Consider the following 13568-nt stretch of genomic DNA (forward strand, 5'->3'; position numbering starts at 1 on the left):
CACATCTCAGAACTCTTACTAAAAGAATGTGTAATTCACATAAGGCACATTCTCAAGGACACAAAATAGTTTGAGACTCATTGACCACAAGTCAACCGACGATAGTGTCTACAACCCTGTAACTTGATTCGGAAGATCCGTTTATCAGATTTTTAAATCCGCAACTTCCAAAGATCCACATTATGCTTTTAGGATAACATACTATAATTTCATTACAATCCAACAGTCGGATTTCTATCAATTGCCCAAAACTAAGTGATGGTTAACATTTATTTTATAAAATTACAAATTCAATTCGGGAAGATCCGTGCGTCGGATTATCAATCCGTAAGTTCCTATGATCCTCAATTATTATGCACTATAATGTATTAAAGTTTGGTGACGATCCAACGGTCGGATCGTCGATTCATATTTTGACCTATTCACGTGTCGAAATAAAACTAAGCCCAAATAATGAAATTACGTCATATGGATATCAATTATGAACCCAGGGCATCTAATAGCACTTATTTAAAACATCATTGGCCCACATTCCACATGCCGCCGCACGCGCCACCGCGGGTGGCGGTCGGCCACCCCGACTCGCCGGAAAATTCAACTATTTTTAAAAATTCTCAAAAATTACAGAATTGAATATCTCAATGAGTAGAACAACTTTCATACATGTGGCCAAGACCAATTCGGCCTGGAAAGGCTCCAATTTCATCAAAACCCGTCGAAATCCTAGAATTGGGTGTTCTTGATTCGTCCCCAATTCGACTCCGAAATTCCACACAATGATTTAGCACTATTCTAGGCCTCAAGGGAAGTCTATTGGTGGTGACAATTGGAAGAATTTGCTTCAGAAATGGGAGAATTTATACAAAACCCGTCGGTGTCACCATTGCCCAAAAGTCACGGATTTGACATAATTTCCATCGAATTTTGATAGAAAAATGAAGGGGAAGAGGTATGGTGATGATTGCAGGTGGAAATGGGGTGAAATTCGCCTGAAAAACGGCTCGAAAACATCAGAATTCCATCGGTTGTTAAAACCGAGTTGGGCGCGGGTTTGGGGATCCGGCCGATCCTCTCCTTTTCTTTCTCCCTCCTTTCCCTTCTTTCCTTCTTCTGGTTAGTCACTCACCTGTCTCTCTCCTCTCCTCATTCGGGCTCTCCTTAAATTTTTCAGATTGGCCAGCTTTGCCCACTCCCTTTCCCCCTTCTGTTTTCCTTCCTCCCCGACACCCTCTCCTTCCTTTTTCCCATAATTCTAACCACAATTAATAAGATAATAATACTCCTAAATATATACATAATATATATATATATATATTAACCAAAATAAAAGTATTTCTCGGTTTAAAGTTCCGTAGAACTTTAACCGTAACTCCAAATCCTCATCTTCTTGCGTCTACGAGCCCGTATTGTCGAGTAATTCAGGAATGCGCTAAAAGAATTCCATACGTCTCACTACACGTTGGTAACTAAAAGTAAAAAACCCTTCACCTCTAGGGCATGATTGTAAAATCACGCTTTTAAAATTTATAAAATAATAAAATTTGGGACGGGTTGTCACATGAATAGTGATGAGATCAAATTTTTTAAATTAAAATTTTATATGGGTCTTTATCACAAATGATCCCTGACATTGATAAAACACATCATTTTGGTCCCTAACATTGAAAATCAATAGAAATGGTCCTTGAGATTGATCAAACACATCACAAATGGTCCTTCCGTTAAAAACTCTTTGGGCAAGTTTCAAAGCTTCGTAACTCAATCGTTTCTTAACCAAATTCGACCCATGATATATCAAAATGAAGATAGGAAAGTTTAGAACAAGATTATACCTATTTGGAAGCCCAATGGTTGCCAGAAATGGCCAGAAAATAGCCTCAAATGTGACTGGTCCACGGAAAAACTGGAAAACTCGCCGGAAATTGGGTAAACTTTAAACATTCATACCTTCTTCAATACTAAACAAAATTAAGTGATTCAAAAATAAAAATCATACTTCTTGATGAGAAAAAGAAAATGATACCTTTATTGACTGCTAATTCACCGTGGTTTGACCGAAAAATGGCTTGAAATTGGATAACCATTTTCGAGTTAGCCAATTTCGAGCCGTTTTCCGACCAAACTACGGCGAGTTAGCCATCAAGAAAGATACCATTCTCTTCGTCTCGTCGAGAAGTATGATTTTCGTTTTGATTCACTCGATTTCGTTGATTATTGAAGAAGTTATGAACGTTTAAAGTTTACCCAGTTTCCGGCGAGTTTTCCAGTTTTTTTGCGGATCAGTCACATTTGAGGCTATTTTTCGGCCATCTCCAGCAACCATTGGGCTTCAAAATAGGTATAATCTTATTCTACACTTTCCTATTTTCATTTTGATATATTATGAGTCGAATTTGGTTAAAAAACGATTGAGTTACGAAGCTTTGAAAATTGCCCAAAGAGTTTTTAACGGAAGGACCATTTGTGATGTGTTTGATCAATCTCAGGGACCATTTATATTGATTTTCAATGTCATGGACCAAAATGATGTGTTTGATCAATGTCAGGGACCATTTGTGATAAAAACCCATATTAAATTAAGGATAGTTATATATAATTGAATTATTAACTAAGTATCAATTATCGTACTTATTTCTTATTGATGACATATTATTTGATTTGCAATTTGTTTTAAAAAATTTGATCTTCCTAATATTACTTTTAGCTGAAATGCCTTCATTTATTATTTACTAGGAAATTTAGCAGTTGGTTTGCTAACAAAAAATAACAAGGGAAAACTAACAAAAAGTTCAAAAAAACTTCTCTTTTAACGAAAAGCCATTTTTAAAGATATAGTGAATAGTGCCAGTTAAAGGTAAAAATGTGTTTTTTCTTTAAAAATGAACAGTACCAGAAGTGTTTTGTTAAAACTCCTAAATAACAATGAGTAGTAGTAGTTAGTTTACTAAAATTAAATCAAACTTAATAGTTGACAAAAAAAAGAGGGTGTCATATCTACATACTCCTTATTAATTTCAGTTATTTGGTCTTCTTTAATTCATCGATCTGATGACCACAAATTAAAAATGTATGTGTGAAGTAAAAAATGATGACCTCTTCCTATTCTTCGCATGCATCATCATCTTCATTAACAACACAAGTAGTTAGAGTATGTATTGTTTTACGAGAGTTTCAAGTACGCTGCAGAGAATCTTATATTTTGAAATTTTTGAGTGCTAAATTCTGGATTAAAAATCAAAATATATACAGCGCGAAAAAATTGAGACGTATGATATACTGAAATATGATAAAAAAAATTTATGTTTTGAACATGAACGCAGATATGAATTTTTGGGCATTACTTGAAGCAGGTGGGTATGGAGTTATGTATGAAGGCTAGCTCAAAATCTTTGGTCCTTCGAATTGCTCAGACAAGGTTGTTAATGGATTTGGGTTAACTCATACTATAGCCCGAGAGATTTTTCAGTGTAATCGTCACACGAAGTAGTACATTACGTGTTTCTATAAAAATGGTGGATTATGTGTGTTAAAATGTTAATAACTTAAAAATTAAAATTTTTCACCACTTGCATAAAAACACATGATGTACCATCTGTATTCCCGTCACAACTAAAAGTTTCTCCTATGGCACCTCTGATTTTCCAACTTTTTATCAGGACATGAATATTCTAATCGATCACGTTATTACTTGTAAGATGCCTTTTATACAAACATAATACTGTCTTTTTATTTTGGTTTTATCTGATCCATGTTGGCCGTGCCCCATGTGAAAGAGTGTTTAATCAATTTAAATTACTCTTAAACAAATTCACAGTCATGTTAAACAACTTAACTCATCAACAGTTGAACATTAAGAAATTGTCTCGCAAACCAGATTCCATTGTCATGTGAACTTCAATGGCAAGTATGGTGTCACTAAATTAGATTGAAATAGAGTCTAAGCTCAATTTACGAAGTCCCACTCTTATAGCTTGTAATTAAGACAACATATGTTTGATTATTTATAATTCAATCATCAACAATCACATCATTTAATATACAAATTTAATTTAAAAAAATTAATCTACATAACATTATCCTAAATATAATTAGCAATACGAAGAGTTAACTAATGCAAGATCCCTTACCTTAATTATTTGACGTGGGATTCAGACGCTTACCATATTTAACAGTTGGCGTCCACTAATACAGCTATTTGCTTGCCTAATACTGTGGGGAGCAAAGCATGTGGCTCTAAACCTTTTCAATTGACTGAGCAGTCTGCTTTGTCTTTCAAAACTGAAGTCTCCATTCTCCACACGAACCATGCATAGTATACCATCCATTTTCTTCTGCATTCACGCACGTTGACTCTCACATTCAATTTCTCAAGTTCTTCATTCCACTGGTTTATACCGTCATGATCTAGCATTTTCTCTACGATGGACTTAAGCCTTGAAAGATAGTTTCCCCTGCACATTTGCAGTTTCGTCATTGCAGCAAACCTTTGTTTTGTTTTGTTTTGTTTTTTGTCTTTCTATCTGTTTACTCAAAAGAAAGAGCATCACAAACTTTCTGGTCTAAGGAGAAGACTTTGAAGAGCAGCTATCCTCATTACTCATTCACCACCAAAAGTAATAAAGGTACGGCATTTAATCTTTCTTATTTGACTTCATCTGCTTTGTTTTGTTTTGTTTTTTTTTGTTTTTTTTTTGTTCTGTTTTAAAAATTATTCCTAAATTCTCAGAGAATGACCTTAGTCAAAGAAGGATCCAGATCTCATCTTATACCACAACAAGAAGATTTAGTTATCCAAAAAAGGGTCTCACATCGATCCTAATTGGCTACGTGCTTCTTTTTTTCAGTCGACCTTATTGAAGTACACACAATTTTGCTTGTGGTTTAGGGACCCCATCTGATAATCATTTCATTTAGATGCACGGTTCTTTCTCTTAGTTTATTTTTACATATCTCGTTAAATTAGACGAAGAAAATAAAACTTAGTGCTTTTAGATTTCATGAATCTTTTTGCTTTTAGTTAGCAAATTGCAATTTTATCCGGAAGAACTTTGCAAGAAATAAAGAAATTATTCTGTATTCTCCGTTCTTACTTCATCATTAACTTATTCGCAGTTTGCAGACTGACTTATTTGTATTCGTACTCGAAGGAACGTAGAAGAAGAGCAACTCACTTCATAGCTCATCCATAACCAACATAAATAAGGTACATTTTTTGATTATAATCATACTTGATTTGAGTTGGAATCTTGAATCTCATTTATGGTAATTTGGTGGTTGTTGTCTTCATATTTGATTTGATGTAGGGGCTTTTCACATGTAATTGCCCTTAATAACAGAGAAACAGAATCAATTAAACTATGACAAGTGAATAGATAAGTGCGTTTGAATCGGGATGCTTAACTCGTGGTTGCTAAACCCGAGGTCGTAATAGATTAATCCTTTGCTTTTAATAAAAATGAAAACTAATGAAAATGGTTTGAGAATTTTGAATTTTAACTATAAGGACAAAATAAAGGGTAGGGTGAATAGTACCAATATTGACTTTTTAGTGTAAAAATATGGTTTTTCGTTAAAGTGAACAGTACCAGAACTTTTTTGTTAAAGTAAACAGTACCAGAAGTTTTTCGTTAAAGTTGCTTTTAATAAAAAGCAACAATTTTACAGCAAAAGAAAACCCCTTTCCAAACAAAGAAAAAACCTGTCGGGCCAATATCATTTCATCACCTATGTTTTGCCTGACAGTTTTACAAGCAAAAGTTAGTTGCGCAAAATCCGTTGCTCAAGCATTTGTCTGACGAAATATAAGCATTCTTCAAGTGAACATAGTTGACCCGACGAAATAGAGTCATCAGATAAAAGAGCGTTGACCGATCTGGCCCGATGAATGCATCTTGCTCGACGACACACTTTGTCGAGTATCTGTAAATAAAATAGTTACAAAAATTTCTCCTGACGAATTATTCATCGGGTAGATGTTTTAAACAAAAAATTAAAAAATACTGTAAACGTTTGCTCGATGAATATCGGGCAAAGCCTTTAAATATTTTTCAAATTAAAACAATATTCAATTTAAATAATTTATTGATTCTATTTATATTAATATAAAAAGCTCAAATAAATAAAAAATTCAAAGATATTTATCTAATTATATTATAAATAAAATATTCGTATAATTGTATGTAACAAAAACTAAATTAAGAACGACTATTGGAGTGGCTAGTGGAATGGTGCTTGAAGGTCGCTTGGAGGATCAGGAATGCAAATGCCAGAAGCTGACATTGCTTGGGTTATCCCAACAATGTACTGTCGAAGCATTTCTTCTCGCTGGTGCGCGGCTTCTTGCGCAGCTTCTTTTCACTGACTAGCTAGCTGCATTTCCAACTACTGCTATCTGGAAAACGTCCTGCTTGGAAGATGAGAGCTAGATAAAGAAGAACCCCCGAGGTTCTAAACCTGCCCCAGTCATTGGCCCCAAATTTCTTTGCCTTTCCATTTGATAACCATGTCCATCAACAACTATAGAGATACATGTGGATCAGGTGTCAGCCTTTCCATTACCATGCTTGGTTGTTGCTATCATGTCTCGACCCGGAGATACGATCAAAATCGACACGTGACAGGAGGACTAGCGGTACAATATAGAATACATAGAGTCACTTAGACTCGTACATAGAATATACATCAGAACTTTAACTGAAATAACTTACAATAAAGGGTGGTAATACCTAGTCTTGAGTGCGCTATCCACATCAACTACACCACCTGAAATCTTCTCTGCTCTAACTGCTACCCATTACTTTGCAAAACAACCATGCATCGTGGGAATGGGCGCACCGGGCAAAGCAAAATCCGAATAAGCTACAAAATTCGTGTTAGTGACAAAAATACAACATATGTGAAAAGAAATGACATCAAATGATTATATGTAAAAGTAGTCCTATGTCCACGCAAGACTTTCTTCTGACTATTGGGATAACCATTACTATGATCACCATCAGTATTATTCCATCATTCTCTTCAGATTGTGACTCACCATTCGCCTTTTTCAAATTTTCAAGTTTTTCAATTCTTTAAGAGGTGTGTTATTCACACATCTCATTTTATTTTTCACACATCTCTTGATAATTTATGTCCGTTGATCTTTTTCAATTCATCCGATCCAACGGTCGAAAATTAAAAGAGTGTGTAAGAAGTAAAATGGGGTGTGGATATCACACCCCTTCTTTAAAATCAATTTCTCAATTTGTAATTGAATACATTTAGAAAGTATAAACTTCATTAAAATTCTAATTGAATACAATTAGATTTTAAGAATTTTAATAAATTATCTTAAAATCATAATTGAATACATGTTGAATTTTACACAATCATTTCAAATTTTAATTGAATACCCCTAAATTACATATATGATCGTCCTCTAATCAAGATAATCTAATGTGAAGAACGAAGCAAAATCCATTGAAAAAAATGTTCTCAAATTCGATTTTTTCCTCAATGGTTTCAATTAATTAATATTTTACGATAATAGTTACCAATCTATTTGTCCTGAGGTATTTCAACTTTTCCGGTACAGGTTTACCAATATAATTTTATCAACTTTTTTATAATTCTCAATTCACTTGATGATTAAGTTTTTAGAAGTGTTTTCACCATGTTTTTATAAAAAAATTTCAGGTTTTAGATTTTAATTCATTTAATCTGATGATTGAAAATTATAAAGATATATGAAAAGTAAAAGAATTTTCATGTTAAGTATATCATTGCGTTCTGCTTTAATTTGTATTTAATAGAAATAATTGTTTTGATAAATGTGAATATATAGTCTGCATGCTTAATAACAAATTATTTGCTTTTTTTTGGTGCCAACTATTCTCATCTCCATTGGTAATGACGCACAACAACAATTTACGATGTGCTCCAAATGTTTGCATATTCAGGAACACTGAAGCAAATTATTCTCTCCATAGTGCTCAAGTCGATGACACCTGGCATGCTAATGCTACTTTCCAACAAAACATTATTTAAACCATTTTTTAACATAAACAAGGTGATTGCTAGTGTTGTACTGTAACACTAATCTGGGAATTTCACATTTTCTCCTTCTTTGATTTTATTTTTTCATTCATCATTCCTTTCACCAGATATGCTTTCAGCATTATTACAGTTTTCAGTTTTTTTGGAACCAATGGATAATTTTTTATTTAAAAAAAATAGATAACTGATGGCAAGTCATAATTATCCATCTATTCGGGGGCCGAAAAAATTCACAGAGATATTTCAGCCTCTTCTTAGTCACATTCAAACAGACTCGCTAGCTATATTTGTTGATGCATTGAGTAACTTATTTGATATTAGTTTTCCTAGCCTAGTGAATATGTTATTTATTGCATTCTCCGCCTTTTTCTCTTTTCTTTAAAAACAAATTGTTTTCTTATGAATTAATCCCAGTGCACAAGGCTCTCGCTTTACGCAGGGTCTGGGAGAGGTGAATGTCGGCTAGCCTTACCCCCATTTATGGAGATGCTGCTCTCAAGTCTCGAACCCGAGACCTACCGCTCATGGGCGAAGACACTTGCTATCGCACCAAGTGCGACCTCTCTTCGTATGAATTAATAATAAATAAAAATCTGAGAACAGAATCAGGAAAGAATGAGTGTAAATATACAACCCATATTATTAATTGTATGTAAAAATTGATTAAAAAACTATGAATGTATCGATACATTACATGAGTCACCAACTTTCACCAAATCAATAACTTACAACTAAGAACGTGAGTAAATTTTGGTACAAGTGTTGTTTTATAACAACTGTATGTAAGTCTATTCTACTCGAGTTTATAACATGAAAAACACACATATGTGGAGTTTGTTTTGTTTAAATTTGGGAGTTTTGTAATTTTGAGATTTTTAAATATCAAAATTTTAATCTTTTTTTGGGTGAATTTTATAATTCAGATTATCTTATACATTCTGATGAGGGAGTGAGTTGAAATTGTGATTTGTTTTTTTTTCATTGTATACAGGAAAAAATTAGTCAAGAAATGTGCAATGAAAAAACGATGCCTCATACAACGTTCAGTATCTAGCTAAGAATGTTGGTACTGAAGTCATGCTGAATTGCTGAAAAACTATCCTCTTCAATTGGAACAAAAAAAGACTCCAATCCACACAACAAAAATAAAAATAAAAACTAGGTAACCACTCTATCCTTATTTTCTTTGTAGTATAATTCTATTGTCATATAAATTTGCTTCATGTGTTTCAATATTTTTCTTTCCTTGCCTAGGGTGCTTCCTTAACAATCAACAAATACTCGACAAAAGCTTTTAGCGTTGAAGCAAAATTTTTTTGCCTGTTTTGGCATACTCTTTGGGACTTGGATTGTCTGCCCTCCTAGTTGTGGTGCCCTTCCATGCCCTCCTATTTTGTGCGGTCACGGTTAAGCCACGTCAATATTTTATATTAATTTTTTAATGAGATAATAAGACAAAAAATAATTAAAATATAAAATATTGACGTGGCTTAACCGTGATCGCACAAAATAAGAGGGCATGGAAGGGCACCACAACTAGGAGGGCAGACAATCCAAGTCCTACTCTTTGTGTCACATCCCGGCCTGGGTGGGACCACTTCCTGGGCTTGCTCCACCACCGTAACACGATATTTTCCGCTTTGGGCCCCGACCACGCCCTCACAGTTTTGTTTCTGGGAACTCACAAGAGAACTTTCCAGTGGGTCACCCATCATGGGAGTGCTCTCGCGCGCTACTCGCTTAACTTCGGAGTTCCGATGGAACCCGAAGCCAGTGAGCTCCCAAAAGGCTTCGTGCTAGGTAAGGATAATAATATACATTTAATGATCACTCCCATGGGCGATGTGGGATCTTACACTTTGTATCTTCGAAACACAATCTCTCTTACAATTTTTAATCCCTCGGCAATGCGCAGGCACAACTTTCTAGTCCATCCTAATTGGTGACCTGCATCTTTTTTTAGTTGACCTTAGTGACGTACACAATTTTACATGCGATTTAGAGCTTATTTGATAACCATTACATTTAGCTTTAGGGTACACATGTTAAGTTAGAAGAATATAAAACTTAGTGCTTTTAGATTTCTTAGTTGTTTTTGCATTTAGTTAGCAAATTGCAATTGTATCCAAAAGAACTTTGCAAGGAAGAAAGAAATTATTACGTACTCACCCTTCTTACTTCATTAGCTCATTCTCAATTTACAGAACAACCGGTTTGTATTGGTGCTCCAAGGAACGTATATATTGAAGAGCAGTTGATCACTTCATCCATAAACAACAGGGCTAAGGGTACGTTATTTAATTATAACCATATTTGATTTGGATCTCATTTATGGCATTTGGTTTGCTTCTAAATTTGGTGCCATGCAAGCTTGTACTTTTTAGTCAGTGTATGAATTATTTATCGTGTTTATGTTAAATTTGCAATACTTTAGTGTACATACGTGATGCAATCTTGAAAAAGAATGAAGAACAAATCAGAATATTTTAGAGATGAAATGCTTGAGCTAATAGTAGCAGCTCAGCATCCTTCATGCATTCTTATCTCTTCTCCTTCACTACTAAACAAAGACAATTACTCTGAGCCCTTCAATCTGAAAAACTAATTTTTTGCATACACTTGTCTAATGAAACCAAACAAGGGGCGGTGGCGCAGTTGGCTAGCGCGTAGGTCTCATAGCTTCTGAGTGATCATGAGTGGCCATCTAGATTAAAGTCCTAATAGTGTCCAACCTGGTCATTGGAGCAAAGGTTTCATTGAAATTCACTCCAGATTGTTGGAAATAACCCTTAGCAACTAGTATTGCCTTGTTCTTTTGTACAAAGCCATCTAGATTCAGTTTCTTCTTATAGACGCATTTCACATCTATCACTAGTTTGTCCCCTTGGTCTATTCACAAGTTCCCAAGTTGAGTTTTTCTCAATCATAAAATTCCATCACTCATTGCCTTCTGCCAAGATTGGTCATTCTCAGCTTTTTAAAGGCTTTCAGGTTCCATTAGACGATAGTTGCAGGTTGCATAAATCTCACTCAACCTCGTCATTCTTAATGATGTTGATCGTAAGGAAGAGTCTTGCACTTTTAGGTCCTCTGGTGTTGAACTTAAATGTTGGAGAGACTAAATTTTAAACACAATTTGACTCTCAGTTTGTGTTTCACATTGCACTTCATCAAGTCTAAGTGGTACTAAGATGATATCTTCAACCTTTTGTCCCAACTCCTAACAACTTCTTTATTAAATATAACATCCCTCAAAATCATCACCTTGTATGTTTTAAGATTGAAAAATCTATACCCTTTCTCTTAACTCCTACATCCCACATAGATGCATTTGGTGGTGTTGTCTTCAAGTTTGTGTCTTAATTGTGTTGGCATCTGTACATAACAAATAGAACACCCTTGGATGCTTCACACCAAGTTTCCTGCCACTAAATGCTTCAAAAGGATTCATTTTATCAAGTGTCTTTATTGGACATCTGTTGAGAAGATAGACTGCAGTTTTAACTGCCTCACTCCAAAATGAATGTGGCATCTTCTTTTCAAGCAACATGGATTTTGCCATTTCAATCCCCATCTTATTTTTCCTTTCTATAACGCCATTCTACTATGATGAGTAAGCAACAATTAGTTGTTTATGTAGTCCTATATCCTCGCTTAACTCCTTGAACTCAAATCACTTCTAAGCTTTTTTATTTTTAGTCCACGTTGTAGTTCAACCATTGTTTTGAACTTTTTGAAAACAAAAACGTTATTCTTACCACATAATTTTACCATCATTTGTATCATCTCCTAATAGAGATGAGAACCAAATGTGTTAGTGGGCCCTACTTTATTAAAGAGAGATTACAAATATGTAGTAAGTGTAGCATTACTCTTTGGACAATAAAGAACACTTTTGCCTTGTTTCTCTTGAGATACACCCAAACCATTAGGCCATGTTTGGCACACCGTATAAGGCACCGGATAGTACTGATAATACGGTGTACGGTGTTTGGTGGCCGTTTGGATTAAATAGGCACCAGATTAAATAATCTGGGCCCACCTTTTTTATCCAGTGTTTACCTGCTTGCTTATACCATCCAAATTCACGGTATAATTTAGTCGGTCTCTCTCTCGCTCTCGCTTCCTCTCCGCTCTCTCACGCTCTCGCTCTCCGCTCGAGAACTTGACCCATTCTCTCTCGCCTTCTCTTGGCGTTATCGTCCTCCCCGTCACCTTCTCTCGCCATCGCCGTCCTCACTGTTGCCTTCTCTCGTCGTCGCTCTGTCGTCGTTGCTTTCTCTCGCCATCTTTGCTCTCCTAGTCCTCATCGCCTTCGTCGTCGTCCTCTCCTTGTGGCCTTCCTCATCGCCTACTCGTCGTCTTGCCCTGCAACTGGGTTTTCTGCAGTCGGGTTTTTTGTCGTCGTTTTCTGCGGCGGAGAGATGATTTCAATTTGCTGTTTGAATTTATTTGAGATTCTTCTGCAGTCGGGGAAGAAGAAGAAGAGAGAGAGGGAGGGAGTTTGGGGGCGCGGCGGAGAGATCTGGGGAACAATTATTTGGGATTCTTCTGTGGTCGGGGAAGAAGAAGAAGGGAGAGAGAGGGAGGGAGTTTGGGGGGTGCGGAGAGTTCTGGAACAAGATTTCAGTTTTTTTATTTTTTTTTATTTTAAGTTTAATTTTATTTTATTTTAATTTTATTCAAGGTATCTATCATCTCTTCAACCCCAACAATGTCCAGATCTTTGGTTTCCTCTATAATGGATGCAATAGAGTCATAGGTCCTAGGCAAGCTAATTAAAATTTATGCACTAGTCTTTGAGTTCACAATATAAACATTCTAGTCAAGTAAACAGATAAAGATTCACCATCATTTATCCTTGTGTATTCAAAATCTCTTCTTAAGCATTGTAGTTTGACTGATCTAACCTTTTTGTCCCCTTGAAATTCCTGTTGCAAGACATCCCAAGTAGGCTTGGATGTATTCCAGTTTGAGATTCGAGGAAATATTTCATCTGAGTCTGCTCGCTGGATGATACCGAGAGCTTTTGCATTTCTAGTTTCATTTTCTTTCATTGCAATCCTCTTCACTGATAGATGTTCATCCTCACCCGAGTCATCCTCCATTTCTGGGTTTTCAAACCCCTTTTCCACAAGAGAGATCGTGAGACTTGAATATAGTCTTCATTTTAACGAACCAAAAATTGTAGTTGGACCCATTGAAGATTGGAGCCCTTAAGACTCCACCACTTTCGAACCAGCCATATGAGACTTTGAATCGAAAGTTAGGGTTCTTCGAGACTTGCGTTTTGTTTCCCCGTTTCTTCTTCACAAATTCATGAAACGAAACACCCAAACCTAATGATCAGAACCTGAGCTTTGAGACCATGTTAAATCTGCAATATTTTGTGTATGTGATGTAAAACTAGAGGGTTTCAGCGATAAAATGCTGGAGCTAATCGTAGCAGCTTAACAAGAATATTTCATTGGATCAAAAAGCTTCGCTACCGAATAAAGACAACTACTTAGCGAGCACTCTGAGCCCTTCAATCT

The 13568-nt window shown here is 35.6% G+C and overlaps 1 protein-coding gene and 1 long non-coding RNA gene across 3 annotated transcripts in view; both read left to right on the top strand.

Moving 5' to 3' along the window:
• Positions 1–4215: 4215 nt before the first annotated feature.
• On the top strand, positions 4216–9377 carry LOC126632948 (uncharacterized). The gene is made up of 3 exons (XR_007626907.1): positions 4216–4622; positions 5113–5203; positions 9026–9377. It is a non-coding gene; the product is annotated as an uncharacterized LOC126632948 (long non-coding RNA).
• Positions 9378–9697: 320 nt separating this feature from the next.
• Positions 9698–13568, top strand: part of LOC126632939 (probable disease resistance protein At4g27220) — a 44047-nt gene continuing 40176 nt past the window's right edge. The window contains exons 1-2 of one of the 2 annotated variants that reach the window (XM_050303477.1): positions 9698–9834; positions 10239–10322. In XM_050303477.1, coding sequence (XP_050159434.1) covers positions 9792–9834; positions 10239–10322 — 127 coding nt within the window. In that variant the 5' untranslated portion in view covers positions 9698–9791. The remainder of the gene's footprint in view (positions 9835–10238; positions 10323–13568) is intronic. The other variant, XM_050303478.1, reaches the window with a different exon arrangement.

Source organism: Malus sylvestris, chromosome 8 (genome assembly GCF_916048215.2).
Source record: "Malus sylvestris chromosome 8, drMalSylv7.2, whole genome shotgun sequence".
In the NCBI taxonomy this organism is placed as follows: domain Eukaryota; kingdom Viridiplantae; phylum Streptophyta; class Magnoliopsida; order Rosales; family Rosaceae; genus Malus; species Malus sylvestris.